Below are 10,071 nucleotides of genomic sequence, written 5' to 3' on the forward strand. Positions count from 1 at the left end.
ACATCCATTGCCATCAGATCCGAAAGTTAGAGACGGAAAGTAATGTTATCTGAAAACACACTCTACATATGAGTTTCTTCTTAGGCCATTAGAGTAAATTTTCTCCAGAGTACTTGACACTAAAGTTATATATCTTGAAATTGCAAGACATAAGCACTGTTATTTTTTTGCCTCTCCAAGGTGAAGTACAAATAAGTCATGATAGGAAAGACACGGATACTGAAATAATATCCAGTACACGGATATTTCACTCAATGAAATAAACTATTTAATTAAACTAAAAAAAGAGTACAGGGATGGTAAGTGTATAATATAATAATATTGTATAAAAGTATAATACAGTATTTTCAGGATTTATGTAAAAACACAATTTAATATTATAAGTTAAAGTACTTTTTAATCTCTTCAGAAAATTCAATTTGAGGATTATTTTTAGAATGTTTATTTTTGCTCCCTTGATCTTCTAAAAAAAAAATTCAATGTTCTCTGTTTCCGTCAAAATTTAGCTAACGACACAAGAATATGCCGAAATTGTACTGAAATCAATCACTGCATCTTTAACTGCCGCTGCTAGCTTCATTTGAACAGAAATTATTGATTTTTCATAAAATTAAATATGTCAATCTTTTATATTTATAATGGGATCAAATAGAATTTGCAAAATAAATAAAAATATTAAATAAATAATATGAATAGTATACATAATAATTTTGTATGGTTAACCTCTCTCTCTTCCCTCAATACCTTTTTCCCTTGCACATTTTCTTACCAATTGTCATCACCAATGGTTGATGCTCCGTTCATTATCTTCGGATAAGGTAATCAGAACTGTACTTTTGACAATGCTGGCTGTTAATATTTTGTTCATTCCTGGCTTCGAGAACACAGCTCCCTTAGGGTTCATAGAGACGAGACAGAGCTATCTATTTCTATCCAACTAGAACCCGCTTCTTTCTTAACTCTTTTCCTGTTCATGAGTCCCCTCATTAAATTTACATCTTCCCATCTTCCAAAAGATGCATACATGTTAGACATCATCACATAAACATAATCTTCATCCCTCTCCAATTCAATCACCTTGGCAGCTGCAATCTCTGCTTCTTGTAAATCTTCCTGAGTTCCACAAGCACCAAGCAAAGCCCTCCAGACCACTCCACAAGACTCAAAACCAAATTCATGTATAAACTTTTCTGCTCTCCACAGCTCACCTTTTTGCCCCATGAGCCGTATCATTGAACAACAATGCTCAATGGATGGCGCAATCTTATATTCCTCAATCATAGATTGAAAGTAAGCAATTGCATCTTCTAATGGTATTTCATCATGGGAACAAGCGGATATAAGGTTAAGAAACGTGATACCATCCGGTTTTATATCTCTTTCCATTTTCAGCAACTTGAAGAGACGGATAACACATCCAGAATCACCATTGCGAGCATAGCCAGATATCATTGCATTCCAGCTTACCAAATTCTTGTCACACAGAGAATGGAACATTGATTCAGCATTCTTAACTTGCCCACATTTTGAGTACATGTCAATTAGGGCACTCCCAACAACTATAGAAACATCTAAACCGCACTTTACTGCGCAGCAATGAATCAACATTCCCCACTTTAAGGCAGCCAAACCTGCAATTCCACTTAAAATGATTGAAAATGTGAACTCATCTATCTGTACATTTCTCAAGTGCATTTTACAGAACATGTCCAAAGCTTCCCAAGCTCGATTTCTATTCACAAATCCCGTAATTACAGAATTCCATGAAGAAGAATTTGGATTTGGCAGACTTGACAAAACCCGAACAGCATCTTCCATGTTCCCCACCTGAGCAATTCCATTTATGAGGCCATTATAGGAAACGGTATCAGGGTTGGGCATAAGGTGCAAAAACTTGTAAGCAAGTTCAATGTATCCGTTGTTAGCACTTGCCGCTATGATTGAGTTCCAAGAAATAGCGTCCTTCTCAACAGTTTCGGAGAACACCTTTACAGCATGTTCCACAGGCCCACATTTCCCATACATGTCAATCAAGCAGTTTGCAACCACAGTGCTATCATCCATGCCCAGTTTCACTGTCTTGCAATGAATTGAGCTTCCAAGTTTGAAAAGGCTCAGTTGGGAACAAGCAAACAACACAGACGTGAACGAAAACGCGTCGGCACGAACGTGGGACCTGTATAGACGCATGAAAAACGTCAAAGCGCTTCGAAACTGGCCAGCGTGGACGTACCCAGATATCACAGTGTTCCAAGTAACGACGTTCGGTTCAGAAATTTCATCGAACAGTGCGTGTGCGTCACTAAAATAGTGCATTCTGACGTAAAATTTGACGAGGGAGGTGGAGACATGGATGTTGGAAAAATAGCCAGAACGTGAAACGTAACTGTGGATTTGCTTTCCGAACGAGGGACATTTCAGTTGACTGGCAAATCCAATTAGGTTAACAAGTGCGAAAGAATTTGGTTTAACTCCACGAGTGGCTTCAAATAATGCTAACTCAGCATTTGTTCCACATTCGGAATGCACCGCAGCAACATCCACCAAATGAAAATTACTGTGTCCGATATAATGCATATGATTGAAGATTTTGGTACTACATAGTAATGGGAATTTGCGTGCTTCATTGCACACAAACCTTCGCATGCCTTAGGTTATGATCAGTTTACAATATAAAACTGTAAGAAGATTAAACACTACACTACATATGTATTGTTAACTTTATTTTGCACATGCTCTTAGATTACTTCGATACTTTCATATACTTATCATTCTAACAGTAGTGTTCTTTCCCATCTGAAAAATAATATTTTTGTTAATATAATTATTCATATAATATGTAAATGTACTTCTCCCTTTCTCAAGTTAGAAAATAACATTAAGGAAATATAATTATTTTTAATAATATTATAATGTTTATATATTATTCTCCTAATAAATATAATTGGAGGGATTGAATTATTGGATTAAATAATTTAAAAAATGGACTTTTAAGAGAAAAATGTTAATCAAATTTCAAATTAGATGTTTTATAATAATTATAATTAGGTTTCTTAAAAATCAATCCACCTAATGACTAAATCCAATCAACAAAAATATAGTTGAGTTAAAGCAGTTTGTTGGAGAGAGATGTCTTTATAAGTATAAAAATTAGAAAAAATGTGCTCTGATTTTCTTGTGATTTGTGAAGTATGATAGAACACAACTTTTCTAATATCTTCTCACTCTGTTTTTTGACAAAATTTTGACTTTTCAGATTCTGCCCTCCAATTCAGAACATGGTCACGTAGAAGGGGTTATTGGAACTCACTTCCACACCGTTCATTGAATCCACATATAGAGTTAATCGAACTTTTCCAAATATCTGTCAAAATTTCTCTTCATCTGTTAAGCAGCAAAAAGGGAGGGATGATAATCTTCTATTCTAAAGGAAAAAATCTAGATTTAGAAAAAAGAAGCATATCAACGCCAACCAACCAATCATCACTATTTATGTACCGGAAAACGGAGCAACAGTAAAACAGGTCTGGCCATGGTTGGTACGGACACAACCATCGTGAAGGTTGGGTTGGTTCAAGCATGTTATGAACCGAAGATTTACCATAAGAGGCAAATGCAGAGGAAGCAGTAGCACACGCATTACCATTTCGTGAAACAAGAAAATAAAATTCTGACTTTGGACACATAATTGAAGAGGAGTCAGAAGAAAGGTGGTGGTGGTGTTGAGAAAACGCAAAAAGAGAATGAAGAGAGGATAAGTTCCTCTCTCGATAACAGAAATCAAAGAACCCTTTTGATAAGTTTGTTTGGAGGAAAAGATGAGTAGGGGAACTATGGAAGATGTGGCAATAATTGGAGGATTGGTTGGAGTCCAATTTATTTATGCAGGAAATGCTGTGTTCATGGGTTATGCACTGTCATTAGGCTTCAGCTCTCTCACCATTATCATTTTGACATCTTTGGCTACATTCCTTATTCTGTTCCCCGTTTCATTTTTCTTTGAAAGGTTCTTTCTCTCTGCTTCCACTTCTAAATAAATCACAAAAATGCTTCTGCTTTTTTATTTTTCTGCTATATATTCATTTTGGATGTTGCATCTATTGCAGGACTAAGTGGCCGAAGAATTGTGATTTCAAGTTGACTAAACAGCTATTATGTCTATCGTTTGGAGGGTAAGCAAATGTAATTTAATTTCCTTTCGATTTCTAAAATTTGAGATAAAACATTTCTGGTTTTCTTGTTATGCAGACTGCTGTTCCAGTATTTATTCCTCAAAGGACTCGATCTAACTTCGCCAGCAATGGGAACTGCTATGCCAAACATTGCCCCAGGTCTTATCTTCCTCATTGCATGGATTTCTGGGTAATCTTATTCTACTTGACTTTTGGTACTTTTATTCTAACTTTAAATCATCACCAAATTTTGAATGTAGTAGGTAAGCCAGAAAGTGAAACGGGTTTATTGCAAAAACAACTATTTTGTTAGATTAGAAAAGAAAATGCTTAATCTTCCAAAAATGGACCTTCAATTTGGTACTCAGATGGAAATTCGGTATTGGGCAGGTTAGAGAAAGTGGACTTAAGGAATCAGTATAGCAAAGTAAAAATCATGGGAACAGTGCTCTGTGTCTTGGGAGCTCTCACAATGAGCATAATGCAAAGCATTTCGACTGGTGCACCGGAGAAAAATTCCACATTTCCATTATCAAAGACTCCGTCAGGTTTTGTCTTTAACACGCAAAAGATGATCGGTTGCTTCTATCTCGTGGTTGCAGTCGTGATTTTGTCGAGCAACGTCGTTCTGCAGGTAACGTGTTTTATAAAATGTGGGTGAGAACACAAATGTACTTAATTTAATAACTCAACAAAAATTGTTGTTCTTGAAGGCTTTTACTCTCGGAGATTTTCCGGCACCGATGTCCTTGGGTGCAGTAACGTCCTTGTTGAGCGCATTCATGACTGCAACCGTTCAGGTACTTGAAAAACACAGGCTGAAAACTGGGCAGCTTCTTGTGAGGTCTGGAAATTTAATTGGCTATTTTATTCTGGTAATTCCCTTCTCTCATCATTTCATAGCAATGGTTTGCAAGTGTTTTTCTCTCCTGATAGAATTTTACCTTGATGATTCACATTGATATTTAGAAATAAAACTTCCATTTTCATTGAAAAGCAACACTAAAGCGCATTAGAAATTTGTACCAACCATGTATGAAACTTTGTGTATTTTCATTGTGAATGCACAGGCAGGTGCTGTGAGTGGAATATGCCTGAGTTTCAACGGGTGGGCACTGAAGAAAAAAGGGCCAGTGTTTGTCTCCATGTTTAGCCCCATTGGTACAGTGTGCTCTGTAATTTTCGCGGTTATTAAACTTGGAGAAAGTATGAGTACCGGAAGGTACATTGCTAAGTTTCCTAGCTAGTGTGTGTAGCTTCTGGGTAAAAATTTGTTGGGTGTAAAGTCTACAAATTGTATTCCCATTTATGATGTCTCATTTGTTCCTTTTCACAAACACCTTCAATGCAGTCTTGGAGGCATGTTTCTCATGTTCAGTGGACTCTACTTGGTTCTCTGGGCTAAAGGGAAAGAAGGACTGCCAAATGGAGATAGCTTAGAGAGTGAGTTTGACATAGAGAGGCCTCTTTTGTGTTAACGTGTTTTTCAAATGACAACGTGTAAAATGTACTTGTCTCATCCCACTAGAAGCAGAGCAAAAAGCGAGGTTTGGTTAAGTCGGTTGAGATAACAACAATGAATTGCTTTAACGTGGTTAATATAATTCAACTCCTTAAACAACATTAATAGGGAACCACCATGTATTAACTAAACTATTCATTAAGGAAACAACGTGGCAAATATCAATACATGCTCTCAACGTTTTCAACTTTTTTTTCCTCTTTTGCAGAACATTGAAACAGCTGCTTCCTTCACGTAGTGGTGACAGAGAATTCCCAAGAGCATACTGTAAAAAGGTAGAAGTCTCTTGGATTTCAAAAAATATATATTTGGTTTTTCACGTTGGATCAAGCAAACAAATTTTCGCAATTCATATTCAAGTTATGCTACTATGAACAGCTTCTAGATCCCGAAGTTTTGTTTTTGTCTTTATGAAATTCCTGGGTCAGATAGGTGCAACATTTTAAGATGCAAGGGAATGCAAAAATATGCCGGTATTGTTAGATGAAATTGAATAATATATTTGAAAAAATATGTGAGAAAATAGCTAGGTCACATTGTGTTCCATGGTTTGTTGAGGTTGTTTATTATGGCCTTTTCTGGTGACACTGAGAAATAGGGAAATGAATATAAAGAAAAAAAGATAAACTAGCAAAATTAATTCATAATTCTTATATAAAATGGATTAGCTCGACAAACTTTTTGTGAACTAAATGTAAAAAAGTCAAAATAGACAAATAAACTCATTGCTATCTTTTACGCATATTTAAATAAAAGTATTGTCTTCAAACCAGCGTGATAAAATGTTAATACATTATATTTAATTGACTCCTACACTCAAAATCTAATATTATATACCATATTTTTATTTTTTACGAATTTTCATATATAAATTATATTTTTAAAATCTATGGTGATTTGGTTAAACGCCAATGTAGAAGAAGATGCGTTATATATGAAACATCAGTTTGTAGTTGACCCGCCAACTATATGTGCATCGCTTTCTATTTGTTTATGTAATGCTGTCAATATTCTTTTCTCGCTAAACGCGGACATCTCATAGCAAAACAATAAATAAAAATCTATATTCTTTCAAGTTCCATACTTCCTTCTTCCTTTACTTTATATATGTTTTTGAATAATATTCTCCTACGTACCTAATTTTAGAGATATTTTTAAGTATTTTAAAAGGTAAATATCAATTTTGAATATTCTAAAATAATAGAAATGTGGTGTTTAAAAGATCATCAAGAAATTGTTTCATGTTTTCTTAAGAAATCTAGGCTCGAATATATTATTAAATTAAAAAAATCAATTTTTTTTTATGATAAGTGAATTTCAAACATAATTCAACTTGTTTGTAAAGTGAGACTTTAACGTTTTATCATTAGTCCAATGTATGATTGTTAACACATTTTCATCATACTGAAGGGTATACATATTAGACGTGAGACTAGATATTAGTGGATGGTTTGATAGCGACCTGATAGTAAATGAAATAATGGACCTAACAAACAACAAATTTTACTAGATAAGTTCAATTCTCGATAACAAATACCATAATAAGCAATAAACAACAAATTTCACTAGATAAGCACAAATCTCAAAATTAACTTATATTAGTTTCTAAAATTTACAACCACTTTATATATTTATATATATATATATATATATATATATATATATATATATGTGTGTGTGTGTGTTTTGTTTGTTGTAATTTATTTGTTAAAAGAAAGAAGAAAAAAAAGGAACGAATATATCACTTGTTTAGTTTTATTTACTAAATAAAAGCAACTTCCAACCATACTTGAAAACAAAATATTAGTTTTATGATATAATATTTTTTGTAGATAAGTTTTTATTATTTTTCACGTAAGAAAAGATTTAATTGATGTAACGTAAAATATTTATAAAAAAATGGTGGAAGAATTGGTTTGTTCTAGAATGATGGGATGGGAAAAGTGAGCCCACAGCTAAGAGCTGATCTGGTTATAGCAAAGTTTGTGTATAGTTGGAGCAGACAAGAGAAGAAAGAATGGTAAAATGGGTTTAAGTGAGTGGTGTTTTGGTGTAGCCATGTAGGCCATTCCATAATCTTGTTCTGTGTCTTTCAAGTTTACTCCATTGCACCAAATCATGGTCCCTCTTCATTCAATTCAACACTACGTTTCGCATGCAAATGCAACGCTTCCACCATCACCATCATGCCAATTATAAATAATTTTCTATTTCACTTACATCTCATACACAAAAATATTATTTATATCATATTTTGATCGATGCCAACACGGCCGAATTTTGACCGGAGTCGGCTCGACTGAATTCGACCGAATTTCGATCGTGGCTGACTCAGTTGAATATAGTTAAATTTTGATCGTGTTTGACTCATTTGAATACGGCCAAATTTCATCATAGGTCGTCTCAGCCGAATACGGCCAAATTTGGGCCAGGGTCGATTCTGGCAAATCTCAATCGGGGTCAACTCGATTGAATTCAATCGAATTTTGACTGGAGCCAACTAGGCTGAATACAACCAAATTTTGATCGCGGTTGTCTCGGTCGAATACAGTCAAATTTTGTCTAAGTCGACTCAGCCCAATGCAGTCAAATTTGGGTCAAGGTGAACTCAACCGAATACTTTCAAATTTTGTCCAGGACCAACTGGACCAAATTTCGATCGGGACCGACTTGACTGAATTTGGTCGAGTTCAGCCAAATTTCGTATAGGGTCACGCCAACATAATCAAATGCGACTAAATTTGGGCTAGTCCGTCTCAACCTTTAGCATAACCTAACCAAAAATATAAATTGAAAATTTGAATTAGATATTTTGGATTACCCATCTTGAAAATCTAGATTTAGATAATGGATATTCAATCCATAAAATATATAAGATGTAGATCAGATTGATATTCAGATCCAATAAAATGGATTTTAAATGAATTGAATTTTTAATAAAATAAATATTAAATGGATTGGATAAGAGAAAAAGTGAATTGGATGGTATGAAAATTGGATTTTTTGCCCCCACTTATTTATATCTATATCGCTAATTTGTTGTTTAGAGAAATGGTAAGATTGTAATTTATGGCAGAAACGGGTTTGGACCAGCATTTGCTAGGAATGAGGATCTGCGGAAGAACCAATTTCAAGAAAGGTGTATATTATATAGCCTCCACCCACTTTTTTCCTTCATTATTGCTCCTAATTTTTTGCTTTCTTCAACCCTTTTAATGGACAAATGACACTAATAAACCAACTATTTTAAAAAAACTTATCATGACAACCTCTCAAAATACTACGAAAAACAAAAATTTAACAATCACTTTTTCCAGCTGCTACAAATCTTTTAACAATTAAATTAGTGACCCAAAATAAATAATGAAAATCTTAATTGCAAATCAATTGGCGATTAAATTAAAAGTTAGTCACTAATTACCAAAGTTTCGGAAAAAAAAATTAGAAACAATTTTTTTTATTAGTTTCTAATACTATATTATCTAGTTGCTAACAAAAAGAATTCAATTATTATTTCGGTCTTTACACAAATAAATATTATTATACACCCATTTAGTTACTATTTCATCATTAATATGCGGCTATATTTGATATTTATTCTATATACATACATACATATGGATAAGGATGTCAACAAAGCGGTAGGATATGGATAATAACTCCTCTTATCTTATTCCTTAGATAAATATCCTCTTCATACCTTTATTCATATCTGTGTGGGTATCCATTATGCGGATACCTACATATTTTTTTAATATTTATGGATATCTACGGAAACCCATAAATATTTACAAAAATAAATTTTAATATTTAATAACATATTTTAGCATAAATTCAAATGAAAATACAATGAATAAAATTTATAAATTTCAAGCATAGTGCAAACAACTCATTTAAATACAAAGAAATTATTTTGTTTTAAAATTAATTGATAAAAAATAATGCATTCAAAATCAATGTGTTAATGTTTTAATCATCTTTTTTTAATTTTTCAATTTAAATTAGAATGTAGCGGGTACGAGTATTCGCGGGTACAAATATTATGATACTCGTATCCGCTCCGTTAATATTCGAGTATAAAAAATATTTCTACATGTTATCCACAAATATCTATTTACAATATTTATTTCCTACCTATTGTAGATTTTATCTACATATATTCACGGGTACAAATTTATTTACATCTATATATATGGGTTACTTGAGATTTTATAAATATTAAAAATGAAAAAAAAAAGAAAAAGAAGTTGAATAAAGTAATATTTGAAGTTGCTTTTATAAGCATGTTGAATATAAGATCACAAAGATACAAATGTTTGAGTTATGAGCCTCACTCTTCCGATGTTAAGTTAATATCTTTTTTAATAGGTGAGTTAA

At 33.3% G+C, this 10,071-nt stretch overlaps 2 protein-coding genes across 3 annotated transcripts; one reads left to right on the plus strand and one right to left on the minus strand.

Annotated features, from left to right (window-relative positions):
* Positions 1-649: 649 nt before the first annotated feature.
* Positions 650-2,749, minus strand: LOC114174172 (Pentatricopeptide repeat (PPR) superfamily protein). The gene has a single exon (XM_028058955.2). The coding sequence runs from the start codon at positions 2,644-2,646 to the stop codon at positions 901-903; it is 1,746 nt and encodes a 581-aa protein (XP_027914756.1). The 5' UTR covers positions 2,647-2,749; the 3' UTR covers positions 650-900.
* Positions 2,750-3,248: 499 nt separating this feature from the next.
* Positions 3,249-6,287, plus strand: UMAMIT7 (Nodulin MtN21 /EamA-like transporter family protein). Of its 2 annotated transcripts, none has more exons than XM_028059189.2 (8): positions 3,249-4,006; positions 4,107-4,172; positions 4,249-4,362; positions 4,563-4,806; positions 4,886-5,047; positions 5,243-5,394; positions 5,524-5,719; positions 5,903-6,287. In XM_028059189.2, the coding sequence occupies exons 1-7, from the start codon at positions 3,819-3,821 to the stop codon at positions 5,648-5,650; spliced, it is 1,053 nt and encodes a 350-aa protein (XP_027914990.1). In that variant the 5' UTR covers positions 3,249-3,818; the 3' UTR covers positions 5,651-5,719; positions 5,903-6,287. The 2 variants fall into 2 exon arrangements, with proteins under 2 accessions (XP_027914990.1, XP_027914991.1); XM_028059190.2 differs by having other exon boundaries at positions 3,257-4,006; positions 5,524-5,615; positions 5,903-6,284.
* The last annotated feature ends 3,784 nt before the right edge of the window (positions 6,288-10,071 follow it).

Source organism: Vigna unguiculata, chromosome 2, assembly GCF_037176805.1.
Source record: "Vigna unguiculata cultivar grain cowpea cultivar isolate G323 ecotype 2 chromosome 2, ASM3717680v1, whole genome shotgun sequence".
NCBI lineage: Eukaryota > Viridiplantae > Streptophyta > Magnoliopsida > Fabales > Fabaceae > Vigna > Vigna unguiculata.

Coding starts and splice junctions, on each gene's coding strand:
- LOC114174172 (XM_028058955.2), bottom strand. CDS start 2,646: ATGCGAAGGTTTGTGTGCAATGAAGCACGCAAATTCCCATTACTATGT.
- UMAMIT7 (XM_028059189.2), top strand. CDS start 3,819: ATGAGTAGGGGAACTATGGAAGATGTGGCAATAATTGGAGGATTGGTT. Junction 4,007..4,106: donor GTTTCATTTTTCTTTGAAAG/GTTCTTTCTCTC, acceptor CATCTATTGCAG/GACTAAGTGGCCGAAGAATT. Junction 5,395..5,523: donor GAAAGTATGAGTACCGGAAG/GTACATTGCTAA, acceptor CCTTCAATGCAG/TCTTGGAGGCATGTTTCTCA.